This window comes from Nannobrachium achirus (assembly GCF_963921795.1).
Source record: "Nannobrachium achirus genome assembly, chromosome: 15".
In the NCBI taxonomy this organism is placed as follows: Eukaryota; Metazoa; Chordata; class Actinopteri; order Myctophiformes; family Myctophidae; genus Nannobrachium; species Nannobrachium achirus.
In genome coordinates, this window is record NC_137822.1 from 1,361,921 (window position 1) to 1,388,031 (window position 26,111).

At 41.9% G+C, this 26,111-nt stretch overlaps 1 protein-coding gene across 1 annotated transcript in view; it reads right to left on the minus strand.

The window, feature by feature from the left end:
* Window positions 1–969: 969 nt before the first annotated feature.
* The window catches only part of arhgef28a (Rho guanine nucleotide exchange factor (GEF) 28a), a gene marked incomplete at both ends in the record, with an annotated part of 154,239 nt that continues 129,097 nt past the window's right edge, over window positions 970–26,111 (minus strand). Inside the window, 2 exons of the mRNA XM_080742851.1 lie at window positions 970–1,145; window positions 14,360–14,597. Coding sequence (XP_080598977.1) covers window positions 970–1,145; window positions 14,360–14,597 — 414 coding nt within the window. The remainder of the gene's footprint in view (window positions 1,146–14,359; window positions 14,598–26,111) is intronic.

Consider the following 26,111-nt stretch of genomic DNA (forward strand, 5'->3'; position numbering starts at 1 on the left):
TGTCCACAGTCGACCCCATCTGAAAATATGTGGTGCCAGGGACCGCCACACAGATTTGTGTTGTTAAAATGTTTCAAAAATATTCAAATTATTTTAGTTTTTTCTTTCCTCTATATTTTTTAAATAGCAAATATACAAGCTCACAATGTGTCACAATGTGACACATTGTGAGCTTGCTGATCTGCTATTTTCAAATGTAAATGTAAAGTAGTAAAACTGAACCTAGTTAATTCTATTGGGCTTATTATTCATAGACCTGGCCGCTTGTCTCTGGCAATATCTGGCAACAGACAATTCCCTGTCACTTCCTTGGGATCTCTTGTTCTTGGACTTGGGAGGAAGTGAAAAGATGTTTAAAAATGCTCCAGCGCCCTCTGGAAAAGGAAAATGGCAGCCTCCATAGAATGGCCAGGAATATCGTGAATAGATCTTGAAATGAATAATTTGAAATGAACAAACCTGCCTACCTGAAGATGTCTGAACTGTCCACAGCACTCCTCTGAGACACAGTCCATGTTGATTTTGACAGCAAATTTTCAGAGTCAACCAAACATAAAATTACTCCTCTCCACTGAAAATGATTGCCGAGTGCTCCCGTAATCCATGCTTCGACACGCTGCGCTGCCACTTGCCAGGAAATAGCCGATCTGCAAGCTTGTAGATCGGCCATTTCCGGTGGCGTACAGCCAAGTATAAAGCAGACTGGATGAGGATGAAGCAGCGAGGCAGCTGGTATTGTCTCTCTTGTGAAAAACAAAACATTTTGTCGTTGTCGGGTGGAAATCTTGTATGTCCAAAACTGTCCCTTTGTATTTATTATTATTAAAAAAATGGTTTAAACTAGTGAAAACAGCCGATCTACAAGCACACAACCTTGTAGATCAGCTGTTTTCGCTACTTTTGTGCAACGGCCTTGTATGATGAAGTAGGGCTTTACTTTGCGAAGAAAAAAAAACAAAACGTCCACCTTCAGAGGAACACAATGTTCTCCTCCTGGCTCTCCTCCTCCTCCCCAAACTCCGTTGCCATGGACACGGCGGGGGGGTCCCGGCGGCCCGGGGGGAGCCCGGGGTTTTGGTCAGCAGCTGCTGCTGTCGCCACCGGCGACGACCAGGCCCGCCGCACCGCGCTGTGAATGTCCCGATCTGTGACGAGCGACAAAAACAACAAGTTAAGACCCATGTTGTTACATACCGTATTCACATTATCCCTGGCCTTCTCCAGGGCACCGCCATTGCCTCTTGCAGGTGGCACAACAGTTTTTTTTTGTCTGTGTGCTGCTTCATTCAATATCTGGCTACTGCAGGTGTACCGTTGTTCCCTATTGAGCTTGGCACATTTCCTTTGGGCAAGCTGCCCAGATCACACATGTCACACGTGTCCTCTTATTTTTTTCACTCTCAAAGGGTTAGCAGTGCATATCATGAGGAGATCACTGCTTGTGAATTGTTTTATTTTAATTTTAGTTTATTTTCTGTTTATTTTGTTGCTGAGTGAGGTCAGCATGCAGACAAAGTGGCGTGAGTGAGATGAAAAAACATGGGTGAAATGTGCCAATCTCAACAGGAAACAACGGTAACAGCTCATCCGCGATGTCGCACGGAAAACTGTCCTCATATGGAGCATCGGCCATTGCGTGGCGACGTAGTCTGAACGAATCAAATAAATAAATAGGCTAGTAATAAAAAGTGTTTGGGGGGCGGGACATCGCCCGAAACCTCTGTCAAATATAGACTCTGCAAGTCAATATAGGAGGGGAGGAAGACGTCGCAGCGCGTTGTTGCTCGCGGTACGTCAGGGCGGTCTCATTGAAATGATTGGGTTGTGTGTCGCTGTGCGAGATACGCGCGACAGGCCCGCACACACAACAAGACCTCTCCTCCGACTCCCCTGTGGTGAAATCTGGTGCAAGACGTGATGAGACAAAAAAATAAAAAATAAATCACGCCTCCCTCAAAGCGCAGCAGCTGTCAGCGACAAGCTTGATTTGCCCCGCTGCGCCCCGCTGTGTTGGCCTTGAATCTCCCAAACCGTAAATAAAACAAAGCCATAAAAGATATGTTTCTGGATAAACAAACATGTCTATAACCACTCAAACTGCATGGCGCACTGTGCGCAAAGACGCTGATCATTGATTTATTCCTGCATGCAAAACCGAACTGTTTTAAAGTGACTTTCAAAACTCAACAATCTGCTATAATACAAAGCGCCTCGGCGCTGTTGCTGGGCTGCGCTGCAAAGCGAAATTAAACCAGTGACATTAAAAGTAAGATCATGATACAAACTTTAAATGGTAGTAGGTTCTAATCATATGATGATGTTTATGAAAATAATATTAATAACTAGTGATGGGAGTGAGTGGGGACGGAGGAAGAGAGAGAGGGAGAGTCGAGAGAGGGAAGGAAAAAGGAGAGATTTGCTCGGATATATCGCCACTACCCGTTTCCACACCGAATCACTGCTGGATCTCTACCCCGCTGTGCGGGGTTTGATATCAAGCAAGTTTGATATTTTCTGCTGTCGGGTGGGTTGTAAAAAAGGTCGTAAAAAAGCTAATTAACATATCGGCGGGCGCTTCCACACGTCAGGAGAAAAACTGTGCCTCGTGAGCGAATTTGGGCTGTTCCTCGTCACAGTCATAAATTCCTCAAATGCCACAACATTGCGTACGAATTCTGTTTGTCTGGGGGGGCCCTTACTGTAAGTATATTTCCTAATAAAGTTGACTAACGCTATCGGTGACCGGTGAAGGAAATGAGGAAGAGGCTCATGTTTCATTCCAATATGACTTCTGTCTTTAGAGCCTATTCTGTTTGTGCAAGCTTCTTTCATAGTTTTTGTGAGGGAGGAGACCAGGTGCTGCCACGTGTTGTGAGCTTGTATGTCTGCTATTTTTGGTTGCGCGACACGGTACGCAACCAGGTTATAAACCACTAAAACCAGACATTAGGATTACAATGACACCTGCTCACTTTGACGTGACCCGTGGAAAGAAGATACAGTGTGTGTGTGTGTGTGTGTGTGTGTGTGTGTGTGTGTGTGTGTGTGTGTGCATGTGCAAGCATGCGTGCGGCTGAGTCAAAGAGAAGGAACTCAATGGAAACAAGACTCGGGTTACTTGAGTTTCCTTTTAGTTGAACTTGTACCAGTGAACTGTACTGTCATGAAACTGTACCTTTTCCTATGCAAACTTCTAATAAGTAAAAGTACCTCAAAATTGGTCTTATAAGATCTAACAGTCCTTTGGTAAACATAGGCTTCAGTTACCTTCCGCCACAGCGTGCGTGTGCACGTACGTGTGCACGTACGTGCGCGTGAGCGAGTGTGTGTTCTCTAACCTTCAGGGACGTGCAGAGAATGTTAGAAAGGCAGGGGCTGACATTTATAAAAGGGCCTTTTGGTGAAAATACCGAAAATAGCCGACCTCCAAGCTCACAACGTGTCGCACTGCGACGCGTTGTGAGCTTGGAGGTCGGCTATTTTCGGTGCTTGATACCACACTAAACTAAGCATAATCAACTCAATACTGAAGATGGTTAACGGCATGGATTTCGACACAGAGAGGGCAATTCTTTCAACATAAGATGTTACATTCAAGTCCAGGAGAGTTTGGACAAGGCAATTCATTCTCTTGAATGCTGCCTTCAGGCATGGCATGGAAAGAGGGCATTTGCATTTCTTTCACCACAGTAAAAACGGCATTCATGGTCTGGAGAGGGCACTTTTTTACAGACGGGTAAAAGGGCATGGGGCTCTAGCCCCCTTTGATGTCTACGTGTGCACGTGCCTGCCTTAGACACAGGTGCACCGTGGTGGCTGCTGGTAATATATGTCACGGGACTATAAATGGCCTCATTGTGCTCCCGTAGGAATGTGTCTTGTCTTTGATTAATTAGACAGCGGCTCTTTGTTGGGGCAGCCTCGTTAACTAAGGATGCTATAGGCACCAGGGAGGGGAGGGGAGGGGCTCTGACAGATGAGACAGGCGGGGTATCACCAGGGGACAAAGTCTCACTTGTTACTTCCTTTGACAGAAATTGACACTTTAGCCACTCTCACCCCGGGGGCCCCGTTTTGGACCTGTCATCATATTATTAAAGGCACTGTAGGGTAAATGATACATATTATTAAAGGCACTGTAGGGTAAAGGATACATTTGACCTGTCATCATATTATTAAAGGCACTGTAGGGTAAATGATACATATTATTAAAGGCACTGTAGGGTAAAGGATACATTTGACCTGTCATCATATTATTAAAGGCACTGTAGGGTAAATGGTACATTTGACCTGTCATCATATTATTAAAGGCACTGTAGGGTAAAGGATACATTTGACCTGTCATCATATTATTAAAGGCACTGTAGGGTAAAGGATACATTTGGACCTGTCATCATATTATTAAAGGCACTGTAGGGTAAATGGTACATTTGACCTGTCATCATATTAACATATTAATAACTTGTCTTCTGATTTCATCGCTTTGCAGCATGAATTGAGAAGAAACAAATTGTTGTTAAACGGGAACAAAACAAAGGCAATGTTGTTCACCCCAAAAGCGCATCCAACATCTTTAATCATCTCTACTCTAGATGGTACCACTATAGAGTGGGTGGAGCGCTATAAATATCTTGGTTTCTGGTTGGACAATCACCTAAACTTTAAATTTCATATTGATGCTCTGGGCAAGAAGCTGAAATTTACCTTTTTCTATAGACTGAAGGCCTGTTTTGCCCGTTCCTCTCGCAAACGATTGGTCACTGGTCTGTTCTTGTCCCAACTTGATTATGGGGATACCATTTACAGGTTTGCATGTACCACCACATTGGCCAAACTGGATCCCCTGTATCAGTTTACAGTTACAGTTTAGGCATTTAGCAGACGCTTTTAATCCAAAGCGACTTACAATAAGCAGATAACATCACAATAATAAACAAGACAATATGTCAGAACATCAACAATATAACAAATGCAAATGGATATTTATCTAGAAAAAACACAGTATAATCAAAGTTCTAAAAACCTAAAGACAAAAAACTAATGCTAACTAGCTTCATGTATGGTCACTGACTTTTCTGTAGTGCTATGGGTTTAGGTGGAGTCTGAAAAGGTGAGTCTTCAGTCCACGGCGAAAGCTAGCGAGTGAGTCCGTTGTTCTAAGTGCGACAGGGAGTTTATTCCACAACTTGGGGGCCAGGAGGGCAAACTGTCTCGGACGAGTGGATTTTTGCCCTGGAGTTTTTAGCGAGGGTTCTGTCAGCATCCCTGTGTTGGCTGATCTAAGTGAGCGGGTGGGGGTGTAGGGGTTGATCAGGTTTTGGAGGTATGGAGGAGCCATACCTTTGGCTGCTTTGAAGGTCAGCATCAGTGTTTTGTATTCAGTGCGGGCCGCAACCGGGAGCCAGTGGAGGCTGCGGAGAAGGGGAGAGACATGTGAGAACTTAGGCTGGTTGAAGACCAGTCGTGCCGCGGCATTTTGGATCAGTTGGAGAGGTTTAAGTGCACATGCTGTATCATGCAGCGGTGCGATTTATTACTAACTTGCCTTTTAGGACTCACCATTGCCTGTTGTATGCTGCAGTTGACTGGTCTTCTCTATCATCTCGCAGGTTACAGCATTGGAATAATTTTGTCTATAAAGCGATACTTGGTGAGCTCCCCTCTTACATCTCCTCCAAATTGGCATTGGTTAAAAATGGGTTAAACCTCAGATCAAATGCCTGGCTACGTTGTACAGTACCTGTACGCACATCTGAGGGAGGCAAAAAATGTCTTGCTTTCTTTGGTCCATGGTCGTGGAATGACCTTCAGACTAGCCTCAAATTGGCAGTGCTAATTCCGCTGAGAAGCTTTAAAAGAATCACCTTGGATAGATACATAAACACTTGCACATGCCCTGATGTTTATTAGATTCTCTCATTATGTGTTTTCTTCTCCTTTTTTGTGATAGGTTGCATATTATTTGTTTGTGCATTATCACCCGAAATGTTGTAAACTAGTTTTTATACTATTTATAGTATCACCTGAGAATAGGTATTTGTGATGTATCATGGATGTTTTATCTTTGCTGTTGCTTGTATGTGTAGCTAAGCTAGTGTAATTTTTATTTCTGCCTCTTGGCCAGTTCATTCTTGAAAAAGAGATCATGTCTCAATGTTTTTTACTGGTTAAATAAAGGTTAAATAAAAAATAAAAAATAAATATTAAAGGCACTGTAGGGTAAAGGATACATTTGACCTGTCATCATATTATTAAAGGCACTGTAGGGTAAATGATACATATTATTAAAGGCACTGTAGGGTAAATGATACATTTGACCTGTCATCATATTATTAAAGGCACTGTAGGGTAAATGACCTGTCATCATATTATTAAAGGCACTGTAGGGTAAAGGATACATTTGACCTGTCATCATATTATTAAAGGCACTGTAGGGTAAATGGTACATTTGACCTGTCATCATATTATTAAAGGCACTGTAGGGTAAAGGATACATTTGGACCTGTCATCATATTATTAAAGGCACTGTAGGGTAAATGATACATTTGGACCTGTCATCATATTATTAAAGGCACTGTAGGGTAAATGATACATTTGGACCTGTCATCATATTATTAAAGGCACTGTAGGGTAAATGATACATTTGGACCTGTCATCATATTATTAAAGGCACTGTAGGGTAAATGGTACATTTGACCTGTCATCATATTATTAAAGGCACTGTAGGGTAAAGGATACATTTGGACCTGTCATCATATTATTAAAGGCACTGTAGGGTAAATGATACATTTGACCTGTCATCATATTATTAAAGGCACTGTAGGGTAAATGACCTGTCATCATATTATTAAAGGCACTGTAGGGTAAATGATACATTTGACCTGTCATCATATTATTAAAGGCACTGTAGGGTAAATGATACATTTACCTGTCATCATATTATTAAAAGGCACTGTAGGGTAAATGGTACATTTACCTGTCATCATATTATTAAAGGCACTGTAGGGTAAATGATACATTTGACCTGTCATCATATTATTAAAGGCACTGTAGGGTAAATGATACATTTGACCTGTCATCATATTATTAAAGGCACTGTAGGGTAAATGATACATTATTAAAGGCGCTGTAGGGTAAATGATACATTATTAAAGGCGCTGTAGGGTAAATGATACATTATTAAAGGCGCTGTAGGGTAAATGATACATTATTAAAGGCGCTGTAGGGTAAATGATACATTATTAAAGGCGCTGTAGGGTAAATGATACATTTGTGATTAAAACAAAACATCTTTTGTCAGGGACGTGCAGAGAATGTTAGAGAGGCAGGGGCTGACATTTCTAAAAGGGCCTTTCGGTGAAAATATTGAAAATATTTGCGACGCGTTGTGAGCTTGGAGCTCGGCTATTTTCGGTACTTGATACCACACTGAACTAAGCATAATCAAGTCAATATTGGAGATGTGATGTGCGGCATGGATTTCTACACAGAGAGGGCAATTCTTTCAACATAAGATGCATTAAAGTTCAGGAGAGTTACAGTATGACAAGGCAATTCTCTTGAACGCTGCCTTCAGGTATTGCATGGAAAGTTGGAATTCTACATGTATTCACCATATCAAAAACTGCATTCATGGTCTGGAGAGGGCACTTTCTACAGACGGATAAAAGGGCAGGGGCTCAAGCCCCCTTTGATATCTATGTGTGCAAGTGCCTGTCTTTTGTTAAAAGGTTATTCCGATGGTATGTATTGCTATTCATGCTTTTCAGAAATACATTTTCCAGGTGGGTTGCAAATTTGAGGACCCATTTATATATTTATAGTGCTCCAGTTCCAAATGTGTCTGGTCATTTCTCTGTGTCATCACTTCCAAATTCACCTGTTTACCCTAACCCTGTATACTGTATGAGTTCTACCTCCTGATTGTATACTGTATGAGTTCTACCTCCTGATTGGATCACATTGGTATCCCGACCTGAAAATGCATTTTCTGTTCACTAGAAATCCAGAGAGATAATGGAGACTCTGTTACTGAACAAACAGTGCTCTATATAGCAACGATTACTGCCACAATATAGAGCTTTAACACTAACTTAAAAATGTTAAATATTTTTTTTTTATGAAAATGAATGGCTCAACAAATGAAAGAAAACAAGACCAGCTTTGTTAGTTGTTTTTGAGCGACAGCATCATAGAGCAAAGTCAAGGCTTGCAGTACGTGATTACACAGGTGTTTCCGTTACATTTGCAAATCTGGGGTAGACGAGACACAGTTACATAGTGCAGCTTTAAGAAGTGCCTCATAGAAAATATAACTTAAACTAGAACTGCACTGCAAAAAGTTATTTTAGATAAGTCGGCATCCTGGTGGCGCTATCAATACAAAGTCAGATTTGGAAAAATGCAGGGCAAAGGTTTTTTTTTCCTTGGCCTCTAGGGAGTCCACATACAACGTTTTACACTGATAGGTAAAAAACATAGTCTCGGCCATGCCTTTCGGCCGTGCGGATACAAACATGGCCGATCTGCAAGCTCAAGGTTTAAGGGCTGGGCTTTCATTTCCCCTGACAGCACAGATGTCAGAGGAGAGAGTAGCATCGTTGATCCTCCTGGGACCAAGAAAACGCCTTGTGGGCAGAATGCACCTTCTATTATACATAATACACAGTAAAACCATCAGTGTTACTTTTATCCGTTTGTAAATCAGAGAGGTCGTTTGGTTACGTTTGTACACCTCCCAGAGTTAAATGAACACTGAGGATTTTAATCCATTTAGACCGGGTACATTATTTTATACTTTAGCTATTGAAAAATAGCAGATATACAAGCTCACAGCGCGGCACCGAGTGCCGCGCTGCGAGCTTGTAGATCTGCTATTTTTGGGAAAATCTTGAACATTTGAATTTTGACCCGATTCTATAAGTGTCTTCTAAATCCTTCTATGTTTTAAAAAAAAAGATGTTTCTATGTCAGTGGTTCTCAAACTCTTTCATGTCAAGGACCCCTAGAATTATATGTATTTGGCCGGCGACCCCTGTCTCAAAATATTTTGTATCAGATGCCCCCCAGAAGCAAATATTTGAGTTACAAAGAAATGTTCACTTTAAAAATAAGATTTGCAAAAAATTTCACGATTTTTCAAAAATAGCAGATCTACAAGCTCGCAGCGCGGCACTCGGTGCCGCGCTGCGAGCTTGTATATCTGCTATTTTTCAATAGTTGAATCATTCTAGGCCTAAATGCATTAATGCATAGGGGCAAAGGATAGACCCCGGGTCTGGTTAACCAGTGACTGGGGTTTCACTGGGGGCTCTCATGTGGTCAATAAGCAAGAAAGGTTAATAAGCCGATCAATAAAACACACACACACAGAGAGACAGAGAGAGAGATTGTGTTTCCTTTATCACTGTGAAAACAACACAGCATGCATGTTCCACATACAGTTAGCCACTTTGGTCGCTATTCTGGGGGCAAACATTTGGTGAAAATAGCAGATCTACAAGCCTAAGTAGCCTAGTCGCGACCAGACTAATGACTCACGCAATAAGCCCTATTCACGCCCCGCCCACTCAGCAGTTTCTCAGAAACTTCCTGGTGCTGACGTCACGCTTTGAAGGGTAACCCTGCTAAAAGCCCATAGAGTTAACACAGAAATCGCTGGACTGACTTAAAGCCAACAAATCATTATTTCGAACGGTAAAGTAAATTATAATGCTTTTTGCCTTTTACTATCTTGTGTTCTTGATCATGCTGGTGTATTTTATATTTTACTATTCGGAAATTGCATTAAATTTGCGATTCCTGTGTTAACTCTATGGGCTTTTAGCAGGGTTTCCCCTTCAAAGCGTGACGTCAGCACCAGGGAGTTGCTGAGTGGGCGGGCGTGAATAGGGTCCATCTTCAAATTAGGGATGAACCGAATGGAAAATGATTATCCGAAAGTACAGAATGTAGGAACCACAAATCCATGATGTCATGCATGTGCCTCTGGATAATCAGTTATTTAAAACATATATTTATTTATTGTGCACAGTTATTTATTGTGCAATATTATTTATTTACTATTGTGTAGTAATAAAATACAATAAATAAAATGTCTCAAAAAATGAGTATGCCATACAGTTGAATTATTGCAAATTAAATAAATATGAATTAGAACACATTTAAACAAATATCGAATAGCCTAACAAAAGGCAATATAATGTCTGCAGTTGCATTGTTGCACATCCAAAATCAAAATCACGTTCAGTTTCATTTTAGAAAGACAAATTTCATAATTAGATTTTATATATACTTTTCTTTTCAGTGATGCAACTGCTTTTGTTTCCGTGTTTTAATGAATAGCGGTTGATAGACCAGTGGATGGCGAATGGAGTCACTTTGATTGATCATTGATCAGCTGAGCCAATCAACATTCTTGTTTATGTAGGAGACCCTTTGATTTGAATTATCCTATTCCAGTGGTTTTCAAACTTTTTGATTTCAAGGACCGCCATAACTCTGTAAGAGTTTGTTGTGGAACCCCTTCAAGGAAACCCAAACATTTTCAGATGGGAGGACCGCTGTAGCCACATTTTGGGGGTCCTTGGCCAAAAAAGAAGTTAGAAAACTAGTGATTTAGAAGGCGTTCGTAGAATCTCCCTCCGGCCTTAACGGGTTAAACAAAAACGTCAAAACCACCGCAGTAGAATAATCTGAAAATGATTCAGAAATGTTCAGCCATGCACATCTCTGGCATATTGGCATATTGGCATACTGTAAGTGCGAGTGTAAATATGTATGCAAACCAACGCGACGCAGCAGGACACGCTACACAAGAAAGACGCCAGAAAGATTCATAGTGCATTGGCGTCTCTTGATTCCACGTTCCCCCCTGCGATGACAAGTGGTCCTGTAATGAGTTCTGTAAAGATTTTCCCGGATCGATGTTCCAATCAGGCGGCCATCAACCTGTGAGCGGGTGATTCACGCGCTGGTGTCATCCCCCCTCCCCCACCCCCTCGGGTCAATAGATGGGGGAGGGGGGGGAGGCCCATTGATTCCCTGTTCTTTGGTGTGCAGGGCCCGCGTGGAGGCACCGGGAGCAGTTTGGGATGTCACCGGACACTGATTAACCACTTACAAGCCCTTTGGCTAATACTCCGTCACGTGGCAGGTCGGTGGAACGGCGGAAACGGACGATGTGCGAGCTCACACACGACTGAGCGAATCTCGGTAGATTGTTGCTTATCGTGTGTGTGTGTGTGTGTGTGTGTGTGTGTGTGTGTGTGTGTGTGTGTGTGTGTGTGTGTGTGTGTGTGTGCACATGTGCGTGTAAAAAATAGTGTTAAGAAATCTACCAGCTCACAACATGTCTCAACCCAACGCCTTCTTATATATCGTCTATTTTCAGCAAACAGAAGAATCAGTTGTTCTCAAACATTTTCATGTCAAGGAGAAGGACAGTGGTGGAAAAGTTAGTTCCGCAAATTAATACTTCGATGTATAAAACTCTTTTGAAAATAGCAGATCTACAAGCTCACAGCTCACAATGTGTCGCATCGTGACGCATTGTGAGCTTGCAGATCGGCTATTTTCAAACGGCCGAAATGTACAGTAGCCTGAAGTGGTTAATGTGTGTTTTGTAATTAGAATCCAAATCTACAAAGCAAACTAGTACTCTAAAGTGTTCAAATAGTTTTTGTGGAGTACAAGTACAAAATGTGCGATGTAATGGAAATGCTCAGAAAATGTGAAATACTCAAGTAAAAAAAAAAAAAAAAAACTAATCATTGTACTTCAGTTCAGTACTTTGTAAATGTAAACTAGTAAATTGAAAATTTACTAGTAACTAATAACTTGTAATGTAAATGTAAACTAGTAAATTGTAAATTTACTAGTAACTAATAACTTGTAATGTAAATGTAAACTAGTAAATGTACTTAGTTACTTTACACCACTGATCAAGGACCTCCAAATGAATACATATTTGGCTGCAGACCCCCGTCTGAGGATATTTTGTGCCAGGCACCCCTATACAGTAAGTGCAGTAGTAGGTTGGAGGGATTTATTGTCAGTATAAGCCAGAGCACGGGATTATGTCCCCATTAGTATGCGATAGAACCCCTGGGAGAAGGATTGCTGAGGGAGAGCACAACACCTACCATCAGCTACCCAGTACTTACTGCAAGAGTGGCCACACCCACGCCTAGGATGGAAACATGACCTTGTGGTCCAAAGGTGAGAGTTCTACCGACTGAGCTACCCACACACAAAGCTACTTGTACCCTGATCTGTGAGCTACCCACACACAAAGCTACTTGTACCCTGATCTGTGAGCTACCCACACACAAAGCTACCAGTACCCCATACAGATCTGTGCCGTTAAAATGCAGCCATTAGTTTGAGATCTTTTGAAGATAGATGATCTACGAGCTCACAGCGTGACGCAAAGCCGCTGTACATTAGGGCTGTGAAAATGTGCCAAAAATAGCATTCGAATATTCGCCCGAAAATCCACCGTTGATTTGAATAAATTCGAATATTCGAAAATATCGAATAATTCGAAGCATTCGCACTTCGAAGCTGTTTATTCTAGACAGTCGCTTCTATCGCTTTTTTTTTTTTACTGTGTGCAGGTCCGCGTTGGTCAGGGACGTGCAAAGAATGTTAAGAGAGGCAGGGGCTGACATTTCTAAAAGGGCCTTTTGGTGGACAATTCTCTGTTAAAAGGGCAGGGGCTCAAGCCCCGTTTGATGTATGTGTGCACGTGCCTGCGTTAGAGCAGAATCGGATCGTCTTGCAAAGCGTGCCTCACTCACAGCAGCTGTGATTGAGTTGAGTTGGAACAGCCACGACATGAAATGAGCAATTATAATCACACCAATGGATTATGTTTTGGTTTGAACAAAATTGGGTAGTCTACAAGAGCAGTGTGAGTGACGGAGGAAGTTTTACCGTTACCGCGTGGCTGCGTGCGGGGAGATTGACTCGGTGAGAGAAGAAATCCATGCTTTTTTATAGTGTTTTCGGTGGAGAAGTCTCGTTGTTGTATGCCTTCCCGTCACTACTAAATGAGTCGCCCGTTTCAGCTCGACTCGTTAATCATTCTGAATCAACGTGAGCCAGTTTAAAAGCACTGTGTGTGCACTGCACTGTGCACTGTCTGCGAGGCGGACGAGTGCATCTCTCCACTCCGACATCATGTGACGGCCAGTGACAGTGTGAAGGGAAAGTGAAGCAGCTGGAGGTTTATTCTTCGCTGTATGACGCTGTCGCTAAATAGGCACCCTTAATGTACAAGCTCACAACGTAATGAACGTATTGGATCAGCGACGTATTGTGGACTTGTAGATCAACCCACTTTTGCAGCAGCGAATGGAGACTTCTGCCTTGCGAGACCAGCCACCTTTTAACGTTCCATGCGCCCAGAATCTCGCGAGAAGTGCGGTAGATTTGTTTTAATTAAATATAAATTAATTCGAAGCTCCATTTTTTACGTTCGAATATTCTTTTATTGTTAACATTCGAACGAATCTTCGAATATAGAATATTCTTTCACACCCCTACTGTACATATGGGATAAAGTGGATTTCCGCGATATTAACTTATTTTGCTGGGACCCCCACATTGCTTAATAAGTCAGATAATAACAGACGTTAAAAGCCCCTTTTTCACTACAGGGCCGAAACAGAACTAGAACCAGAACTTTTCAGAACAAAAAACCGGGTTCTTTTCTGCTTACGTTTGCATATAACCAGACTTAACCAGGAAGATCAGAAAAAAAGAGCAGCAGCACTGCTGGCCCCGCTCAAAGGTTCCCAGAACTCAAGTTTAGTACATCAAGAGCAGGACCTAAAAACGGTTCCCAGAACCTTGTCTGAAACCGGCTCAGGTAGTGGAAAAGGGGCTAATTAATTGATTGGGTGTTGAGCAGGGATGGGTATCATCTGCGATACTTTTAATGGTATCGATCGCATGACGTCGATACTATCGGGTATCGGTTCACGTAAAAACGAACGATACCTCGTTTCGATACTCTGGAACGCACCCCTGGCCGGTCGCATCTGTAACAGTTGGGCTACTGAGAGTTTAATGACTGCTTTAGTAGGCTACACTCGTTACTGTGGAAAATAGCCGACAATAGCCTATAATGTTTATTATTATGATCCGCTCCACCACACTGTGTGATCATCATCATCACCTCTGCTCTACCGCAGCAGCCAGCGAGTCACCACTCTTTCCGCGTTGAAGTTAAACTTAAATAAAAAGTATCGAAAATGGTATCGAAAAGGGTATCGTATCGATTGCCAGGTATCGAAAAAGGTATCGTATCGATTCAAAGGTGAACGATACCCATCCCTAGTGTTGAGACTCTCACCTCCCAGAGTTCCAGTAGGCGTGCAGAGGAAGCCCGTCCACCCGTGGGGGTCTGCAGAACAGCTCCCCCGGTGGTTGGATCTGGCCAGCAGGGTGTTGAGACTGTTGTGAGCGGTGGGGTCACTCCCGGTGTGGTGCAGGTGATGGCGGTTGTTCAGGGCGGCGCTGCCGGCCAACGCAGCCTCGTTCACAAACACTGAGCCGTCATCATCAGCAGCACGCCTGCCTGACAACAAGTCCTGATGGGTGCAAATTAAGATAAACAGAGGTAATCGCCATGCTTGCTTGTGGTGGACATTTTTTGACAAAATTCTTTTTTTGTCCCGGACATACACAATGAGTCTAGACAAACCACAGAAATGACCATTACACGTGTGTAACTCTACTCTGACAGTGTACAAATGGAACCAAATGGACCAAACGCATCCATTTGGTTCCATTCGTGTGAGTTATGGGGGTCCTTGAAAATAAAATGTTTGCATCGCCCTGAAAAACCACTTACAGGCGGCAGCCGTTCGCAACTGGCAATAACAAACCTAGCCCAGCCCTACGGTCCCCTGCCCCTTCTTTGTATTTACCTAATGTATACATTTTTTGCACAGTTTTTTGTGTCTCTTTTTATTTTTCTCTTGAATATATATAAATATTTTTTTTCTCTTGACTATATCTACTGCATAGTACTGTGTTCTATCCGTCTGTCATTCAATGTTATATGAGATACATCAATGGTTTCCTGTGCAAATAAGCCAAGTGCTTTCCTAGGATCTCCTTTTAGTAGACCTTGTACCAGTGAACTGTAACGTCATGAAACTGTACTTTTTTCTATGCAAACTTCTAAGTCTTCTAAGTCTTCAATCAATCAATCAAAACATTTCCATGTCAATTTTGCTTTAGTGCATCCACTTCAAATAGAAGCAAGCATCATACGAACACAGCAGCATTATGCAATGAACTGTTAGATTTGTTAGAAGTCATGTAACACAAGTCTGTTGTCAAAGATAAGGTCATCCATAACCATAATACATACAATATCGAAAGAAAGAAGCTAGACAGCAAGAAACCAACCACTGCACTTGACCAAGACCAAGTTGTGTGTGCGAGCGTGCGTGCGTGTGTTTATGGGGAAATGAAGTGAGTCCATCAATGCTCCGACAGTTCTTGGAAAGAAGCTGTTTTTCTTTCCTTTAGTCCTGGGAAAGGGATTATGAACACACACACACACGCGCGCGCGCGCGCACACACACACACACACACACACACACACACACACACACACACACACACACACACACACACACACACACACACACACACACACACACTCACACACACACACACACACACACACACACACACTCACACACACACACACACACACACACACACACACACACACACTCACACTCACACTCACACACACACACACACACACACACACACACACTCACACTCACACTCACACTCACACACACACACACACACTCACACACACACACACACACACACACACACACTCACACACACACACACACACACACACACACACACACACACACACACACACACACACGCGCACAGTAGGGGGATCCCAGTAGGACTATAGGGTTATTACACCAGGGGGAGTTCCTTGTTGACAGTAATGTTAATCTATTAACCACTTATACAGCCTGTACTTATACCTGACAGGAGTCCCCCAGGGCTCTGTGCTAGGCCCCCTCCTATTTTTGCTCTCCGATAAATATACAGTATTTGCCAGAAATAGCAGATCTACAAGCTGTGTAGTGAAATGTAGAATTAGGGACGCTAGGGTTCATGGGGTGCGTTATCGCGTTTACCGTGCTAAAATGTGGGGCATGCGTACGCATGGGGGCATGCGTACAAGTGGCTAAATATGTCTTTTTAGACACAATAAGCCAGCAGTTTCTTTATTGCTATTTACAGTAACACTTCTAGCCCCCATAAGTCACATCCAACCATGAAAGGTTGCATTGTATCTTGGGAATGGGCTTATTCTGTGTAGAATTACATATTTAGACACTTGTACGCATGCCCCTGACTATTGAAATAAGAATCTCTAAAACAATAGAAAGTAAATTAAATAATTTTAACACTCATCTTTTATATTCTTTAATTATTCTAAAATATGAACCCTTGTTGTAAAAAACGAAAGTTGTCCTTTAAGACTCTGGGCAAATTATTGACATCATTGATGCAAAATTAATTACACAGCAGTTGGCATTTCCCTAGTTAAACAAAAACGACATTCCCTTTAACCCAGAGGGCAAAATCTTTGTTTCCTGACTTTTCTCTTTTAATACATATTTTTTTGCAATTTCCCCCCCTTTTCTCCCGGTTTAGTCCCTAATATGCAATATTGTGATTGCTAGTGTGTAGTCTTGTCACCGCTGACACCTACTGGTTGTTCTTTGAACTGCTTGCTCCCTATAATCTTTCATTGCAATATCAATAATCACTTTCAACCCAGCATCCCTATTTTGGCAATGTCAAAATAGACAATAACAGAATAAAATAAATACATATAACATAAAATCCTAAATGTTCTAAAATAGCAGATCTACAAGCTCACAACATGATGGACATTGTAATCACAGGGCTGACGTGATTCATTTTAAAGCCTCGAGGTGTGAAGGTGTGATGTTGAGGGCAGAGTTCAGGGGCGTCAATTGGGTATGGCAGGAGTATGCAGCTGCCATACCCTGGGTCCAGGGGGGAGAATAAACGTTACTTTTAAATATAAATCTCTTTGTCTATCTGTGCTGGTTATTATGTCGTTAAATCACAGTAAAATAACCACAAATGCATTTAACAAAATGGTCACTTTAACAAGGTATTATAATTATATTATCCACACTTGTATTCTCCCCATCTTGACAAAATGGTATATTCCCAGGTTCCGCAGCTTGTTCTCCTCCGCCTCAGAACCCCCTCTCTACATCAACACACCCCCACCCACACACACCCGTTTGGATTACTATGCTTGCGAGGACAGCTATTCTACTCATGAATGGGTGGGCGAGGGTGGTGGGACGACGTTAGGGTCTGTTTTGTTGTAACGCCAGTTTATCTTTCTTTCTTTCATTCTTTCTTTCTTTCTTTCTTCCTTCCTTCCTTCTTTGTATGTTGCTGTGTATGTCTTGAACAGGGACGTGCAGAGAATGTTAGAGAGGCAGGGGCTGACATTTCGAAAAGGGCCTTTTGGTGAAAATATCGAAAATAGCCGACCTCCAAGCTCACAACGCGTTAGATAGATAGATAGATAGATACCTTTATTATCCCAAGAGGGAAATTCAGTTGTCCAGTTGTAGCACAGCAGTATACAGTTATTTACAAAGTTACAGTGAAGTAAGAAAAAAGATAGATAAGAGGAAAAAAAAAACAAGAGCAGTACAGTACCAATAAAGAGAAGGTGCATCAATAGAGGGGGCGAATAATATATAAATAAGTATATATACATAACGTGTCTTACAAAAAGAGACCGTAGCAGTCAATGCTAGTTAGTGCAACAAGTATCTCACTGTCATTGTTAAAACAAAGCAAAATACTCAGAAACTACCAACACAACCTAATAGTGCAATGTCAAAAATCAGTGCAAAAAATACAAAAGAGCTCGGAGAAGAAGAAACTAGGAAGCGTGTCGTACATGAGCACTCTCCCTGGAAGGTCCTTAGGGGTCAAAGTCAATACAGCAATAGTTCCGTCAGTCTAAGTTAGGAAGGAAGTCCTTTTCAATCGTCCGTTATGTGTCTCGTTGTACAGCTTAAGGGCAGCCGGTACAAAAGATTTTCTGACGCGTTGTGAGCTTGGAGGTCGGCTATTTTCGGTGCTTGATACCACACTGAACTACACCGCAACTTTTTTTACAGACGGATAAAAGGGCAGGGGCTTAAGCCCCCTTTGATGTCTATGTGTGCACGTGCCTGGTCTTGAAATATCGCACGCACGCGCCTCGTAGCAGTGGTGGTGTGTACGCAGAGCTAATTAGAGGAGCCGAGAGGAGGAGAGGACGGTGTGTATGTCACCTGATCCGTCTGTGACCCCCTGACCTGCAGCCTCGGGCTAAACATTAACAGCAGAGGGGGGGGGGGGAGAGGGGAGGGGGGGGGGCACTGGGGTCTCTCATTGCCTCAACCCCTCCTCACCCCCCCCCCCCCCCCCTGTCAGCACAGGAGGGTACGTCGTAGAGCAGCCAAACAACTGTACTCAAGGAAAAATATTGTTACTTTATTCTAGGCAGGGCATTAACGAAAAACTCAGTCGACTTCATTACACAAGTCGACTCCCACCAGAGAAAGTCAAAAGTTGAAGTTGAAAAAATATATATACTTTCTATTGTGAAAATAGCAGATCTACATGCTCACAACGCCTCGCGATGCGAGGCGTTGTGAGCATGTAGATCGGCTATTTTCACAATTTCTGCCTTTATATATTTGACAATTTGGACAATGTTTAATTTGCCATTTTAGAGGTATTAAAAAGACCTTAAATTGGCACTTTAGAAATATGAAGATACCCTCTATACACTTAAACTTTATGTTGGTTTGTTTACAGTTGAGTGAGAAAACAATGTTTCACATGTTAATCATCTGGGGACCCCCCTAAAATAATTGGGGGGTCGTATGTGATGTGATGACGTCATCAAACGATAAAGTCGACTTCAACTCAACTTTTTACAGAGTCGAGTCGACTTGCAAAAATCACAAGTCGTTAATGCCCTACTTTATTCCAGTTGCTCTCAAACCTTCTTTCATGGATTTGGCCACCGGGATCCCCGTTTGAAAAAGGTTTCGCACAGAGAACCAAAAGCGATATCATTCAAAATGCTTCAGAAGTAGGAGATACGCTGGATTCAGACGCACTCAAGATTGCTGATCTGTTATAGATGAATCTGCCAAAAATGTACAGAGGATGGAGAAAATATGAAAAAAAGAAGTGTATTTGAGGAATGGTAAATGGTGCATGTATATATACAGTATAGTGCCTTTATCCAAGGTGCTTTACAGAGATCAACCTGCTCACCGGGAGCAACTAGGGGTTCAGAGTCTTGCTCAAGGACTCTTCGACACCAACCCTGGGGGAGACCGGGATCGAACTGGGAACCCTTCTGGAACCCTCTGTGTTCAAAGACGGTTTCCCTACCCCCGAGCAGCTGCCGCTCTAATGCTCCAACGCTAGGGGGTCGCCTGGAACCCCAAATAACGCCCCTGTCCACATTTGGCACAAATGAAAAAAAGTAAAATTATGAAATATATATCGTCACTGTCGGGCAGAAACCTCGTATCTCAAAGTTTCAAATTTGTAATTTTTTTCGCAAAGTAAAGCTTCATCACACAAGGCCGTCACAAAAAAGTTGTGAAAACAGCCGATCTACAAGCACCCAATGCCTCGCACCTTGTAGATCGCTGTTTTTCACTAGTTTAAATCATTTTAAAAATGATAAATACAAAACAAACAGTTTTGGACATACAAGGTTTCCACCCGACAACGACGATATTATGTATATATATAGCTTATCATTTTATATATAAAACATATACACTAAAGTAAATGTAACTGAGTAAAAGTAACTAAGTTAATTATACTCAAACAGATGGATAAAAATGAGTGAAGCCAGTGGAAATGTCAGCATGCATGAATGAATGAATGTCAGGAGAGTGAATTAATGATGGGGACACAGAATCATGTAAGGTGATCCTCCTCCTTCCTCAGTACTCTAATGTCACCGTGCTGTTCTGGGGGGACAGGTACACCTGGTGAACCCTGGACCCTGCAAAATCCTCCCCGCATATTTAACCCTGAGAGGGCTAAATGGGACCAAATGGACCCGTTAAGGGCTCGCCTCTGACACGTTAATCATTATTTTATACTTTAGCTATTGAAAATATCTACAAGCTCAGAGCACGGCACTGAGTGCTGCGGTATGAGCTTGTAGATCTGCTATTTTTGGAGCTGTGTGGAACACAAGCTCCCTATACGTGGCCGTGTGTGTGGGTCTGTCTGTCTGTCTGTCTGTCTGTCTCCGTCCGTCCGTCCGTCCGTGTAGCCTAAACTTCGGCGCGTAACTAGTGCCGCACCATTTACGCCACTCGCGCAATATATACATCAAAATGTGCGGCTCGGCCGGGAATGGTGTTCTATTACCTTTCGTTCCGATCCGCCTTACCATGCCGACGTAATCGGCAAAAAACGACGCTTAATTGTCCCCATTGACTTATAATGGGACAATGCAAGAAATCACTTTCAAGTATTTTTCTCTCGTAAACCATAGGAGCTACAGTTTCAAACCTCGGAGAGGAGATTCATAATGATTTTAAGAATGAATCGAAAAATAATTACATCACTCGGCCTCATGGTGGCGCTATAACGGCCCACTTTACGTTTTGCCCCGTAACTCTTGAACCGTAGGAAAATCGGAAAATTAAAATTCTTTTTTCCCTGGATTCCTTGGGTCAAGACGCATCTCCCCATATAGGCCACGCCCATTTGCGCCAGGATAGATTTTCCGCCATCTTGAATTTTCTCCAAAACACACTTTTTGCTCCTTTTCCTACATATTTTCTTCAAATGTCACAAAAATCGGTACACATGATCCTGGGTGACCAGAGAGGTGCTGTTGAGTCTAGCCTGCCCTGAGCATCAACTGCAATACACACACACACACACACACACACACACACACACACACACACACACACACACACACACACACACACACACACACACACACACACACACACACACACACACACACACACACACACAGCTCCACTTCGAACAGAGGTTCGTTTTTTTTAATATTATATTGAACCGATTCCGTAGGAAAAAAAAACATCAGTGGTTCTCAAACTTCATGTCAATGATCCCCAAAATGACATGTATTTGGCCACGGACCCCCATCTCAAAATATTTTGTTCCAGGGACCCCCCAGAAGCAGAGATTTGAGTTACAAAAGTTTGCACTTGGTGCCATGCAATGAGCTTGTGCTATTTTTAAATAGCTAAAGTGTAAAATTCGGTACAGATGGGTTCCAGGTCTTAAAAGGGTTAAATGCAGACCCTATATGAGTCCATTTGGTTCCATTTGTGCCCTCTTTGACTCCCCAGCGTGCTGCTTTTTACAAAAAGCGTCTACATGAATCATTTAAGTTATTTTGGAAAGCGATCGATTGGTTTCTGCGGCCGAGTGGCTTGTGGTCTTGAATTATTTTGTCTGATTTATTTAATTTATGTATTTTTCTACTTTCCGCAGAGGTTTAATTATCATAAATCGTTAAGTTGTTTAACCCATTTAGAACGGGTACACGGGTGTATCATTATTTTATGCTTTAACTATTGAAAAATAGCAGATATACAAGCTCACACTGTGCCGCGAGCTTGTAGATCTGCTATTTTTGAAAAATCGTGAAAATTGGAATTTTGACACGATTCTATAAGTGTCTTTTGAATCCTTCTAAGCCTTTTTGAAAAACCTATGTTTCTATGTCAGCAATCTGGCCAGCCATCGTCAAAGAAAAGGTCCTTTTCACTTAAATGAAGCTCAGTTAGTCTGTTCTTGAGAGACTACTATGTCAGTGGTACTCAAACCTTTTCATGTGAAGGACCCCCAAAATGATATTTAGTTCCAGGGACCCCCCAGAAGCAAAATTTGAGTTACAAACGTTCGCTTTGAAAATACATATATTCAAAGATTTGCACACATTTTCACGACTTTTTCAAAAATAGCAGATCTACAAGCTCGCAGCCGCGTTGTGAGCTTGTATATCTGCTATTTTTCACTGGTTAAAGCATTCAATAATTCTAGGCCTAAATGGGTTAATAGTGAGGTGGAGTTGCAGAGCTGCTAAGTCCTAGGAGGGTGAAATGACTCATTATCACTGATCGTATACTACAGTATATCAACCATGAATTAAGCTGCACTGGAAATGAATGGGCTGCTACACACCTCAGGCTTCTGGCCAGGCCTCTGTCTGCATGAGAAAGGCTATCTCAATGAGAACCATACAGAGGATATCGTCACTGTCAGACAGAAACCTTGTATCTATCTCCAAGTTTCAAATTTGTAGTTTCTTTTCGTAAAGTAAAGCCCTGCTTCATCATACAAGACCGTGGCACAAAATAGTGAAAATAGCAGGTCTTCAAGCACACGGCGCCTCGCACCGCTGCTTGTAGATCGGCTATTTTCACTAGTTTAAATCATTTTTAAAATGATAAATACAAAACGAACGGTTTTGGACATACAAGGTTTCCACCCGACAACAACGATATAATATAGCGCAGTACAGTAGCTCAGCCTGAGGCCCCCAAACGTCTAATATATCGTCGCTGTCGGGTGGAAACCTCATATGTCCAAAACTGTGAGTTTTCAGGATTCAAATTCTAAAAATAGCAAAAGTAGCAGATCTGCAAGCTCAAAACACTTTTGTGTGGCAGAACAAGTAGGACATTCATTTATGAACAAGTAGGACATTCATGTGGCATGAACAAGTAGGACATTCATTTATGAAAAGAACACAAAACGTTATAATATGGAGATAAGAGGTTTCTGCTGGACAGCAACGATACCCCCTGGTCACGAGGAGTTACCGTGCTAAAATGTGGGGCATAAGTATGTCTTTTTAGACACAGTAAGCCAGCAGTTTCTTTATTGCTATTTACAGTAACACTACTAGCCCACATAAGTCACATCCAACCATGAAAGTTTGCGTTGTATCTTGGGAATGGGCTTAAAAAAAAATGACATATTTAGCCACTTGTACACATGCCCCAAACCACTGAAATAAGAATCTCTAAAACAATAGAAAGAAGTAAATGAAATCATTTGAACACTCATCTTTTATATTCTTTAATTACAATCTAAAATATGAACCCTTGTTGTAAAAAACTAAAGTTGTCCTTTAAAGCCCTGCCCCATCATATAAGACTGTTGCACAGAATTAGTGAAAATAGCAGATCTACAAGCACACAACGCCTCGCGGTGCGAGGCGTTGTGTGCTTGTAGATCGGCTATTTTCACTATTTTAAATCCTTTTTACGACGATGATTACAAAACGAAACGGTTTCGGACATACAAGGTTTCCGCCGGACAACGTCGACATGGCAGATGTTTGGATTGAACCCTCCTAGACCTACACAGGACCTCCGGGTTTGAATGTCGGGGTGTTAAGCCCCGACGAGTCCGGAGCAAAGCCTTGCAACAAACAGCAGAGCAGACTGGACTGTGACAGATGTCATGTTAAGGCCAACATACTGTTTTCGTAGCATTCCATATAGCAACTATCACAGTATATCAACATAACACTGTATAGCCTACTTTTACATAAAAGTCGATAAGAGCTCGCGCTAAGTCAACATAAGAAGTACTTCATTTTGCTAGCAGGTACAGCTGGCAAAAAGTGTATTCTCCAAAATTGGAAAGCTGAAAATCCTCCCTCCCAAAGACATTGGTTGAACGAATTAACATCCTATTGTACTCCTGAAAAGATCTTGTACAATGTCAGGAGGAAACCAGAAACATATAAGAAAATATGGGGACCTTTTATGTCTTTGTTACCATCATTGCACCCTTGTAACTAAATGGGATAATGTATTACACTGTTAACTATACAAACGTAGGGGGGAACCTATACTGTACCTGGGGTGTGTTTGGGTGGGTGGGTTATTTGTTATTTGTTTTGTTTTATTGTTATTGTACTTTTTGTCCCTGTCTTGTCTTTGTTATATTCTAAATTTGAAAAACTTGTGACTTTTGTCTAAATAAAAATATCTTTACAAAAAAAATAAGAAATCGATAAGAGCTGTGCGGATTACATTACGCGTATACAGTAACATTGGGTCATCTTAGAATCGTCTCATATAAGAATAGTGGTTAAAAATCACACCCGTGTGAACTGAGCGGTGGTCGTGGAGGCTGCGCAACAGCAAAACAAATATATATATACCTGTATATATATATAATAAAAAATATTAAAACAATATGATTGTCAACTAACCAGTTCAATCTAAAAAAATGGTTAGTTGACAATCAAACCTGTGACCATGTATAGTTCTAAGAGTACAGCTCATGCCATGTACGTATATTTTTAACTATCCTTTTTTAATGTAGGGTACTGTTAGTAATATGTGTTGTTTTGTTGTTGTTTTTTTCTTGGTTCAGGAAAAATAGTATCTGTATGTATGTTCTTAGGCGCCCTCTCCTAATGTAGGGTTACTGTTTGTTGGTATGTATTGTTTTGTCTTCATGTGGGGACTACGGATGAAATTTAGCATTCTTGCTAATTCCGGCTTATTTACATTGCATTCATGTAGTGTTCATTAATATGCACTGTCCCGTCTAAATAAACAAATAAAGTAAAGTATATTAAACAAAATATTAATAATAAAATGCATGTCACTCAGGCCGCCACTGGTATCCATCCTGTGTGTGTGTGTGTGTGTGTGTGTGTGTGTGTGTGTGTGTGTGTGTGTGTGTCTGGCCTGAACAACAGCGCCCCTCCCTTAACATGTGTGGTCAAAAAAGGTACTGTAGGCTACATACAGACAGACAGACAGACACGGAGACAGACAGACATACCCACACACACGGCCACGTATAGGAGCGTTGTGACCACCGCTCAAAAATTGTCAGGGAGGTGGTCAGCCAGTCATATTTGATACAGTCCGTTTCTGGCGAAAGTTTAATTAATTTGCCGGCGTCGACGTGTGGTCGCCGTCGGTTGATGCTTCCTATCGATATGAGTCAAACCGATTTGCTCATTAGTTTATTTTTGGAACACAGTTCTTGATGCCGTATTAAACACACCTATGGGAATTCAGAATGGGGGAAAAAATCAAACCTCGGTTCGAAGTGAAGCGGTGAACTTTTATTCTATGTGTTCTAGAGCTATGAACTCTGTGTTCTAGATCTATGCATTCTTCCAATTCTGGATGAATGAACGATTTTATCTGGAGGGCTGAATTGTCATGTGAAGCTTGACCAATCCTCAATTCTGGACGCATAGGACACACATGAATCATCAGACCGGGACGGATGGGACACACATATTCTGGACGTACGGGACAGATAAAACCTGTTCATTCTGGACTGGAATGACCATATATGGACATGTAAGGGACACACAAAGCCACTCCTTGGAAGCGGCTTTCACCGCTTCAAAAACAACGTGACCCAGGTAGGATGTGTAAATTACGTCATACTTGGGTTCTCTAATGTCCCTGGTGCACACATACAGCAATAGCTACTGTACGCACCACATCCATCGTAGTCAAATAATACGCATTATAAAGGGTATTGTGGAGTATCGCTAGGCCAGTGGTTCTCAACCTTCTCAGGCCGCGACCCCCTAAATAATCATATTTTAACTGGGGACCCCCCTCCCACCCTGACGAGCAATAAGAGTTGAGGCATTACATTTTGTATAACATGGTTGGTTCTATTGTGAAAATAGCAGATCTACATGCGTTGCGAGGCGTTGTGAGCATGTAGATCGTCTATTTTCGCAATTTCGGCCTCTAATATTTTACAATTTGTTTAATTTGTCATTTTAGAGGTATTAAAAGTCCTTAAATTGTCACTTTGGAAATGCGCAGATACCCTCTATACGCTTAAAGGAGTAGTTCACCACGAAAATCTTCACATTCCTAAGACAAAAATGTTATTAGAGTAAATTTACCCCCATTGATTCCCGAACGAATGGGGGTAAATTTATCGTTATCACATTTTTGTCTTAGGAATGTGAC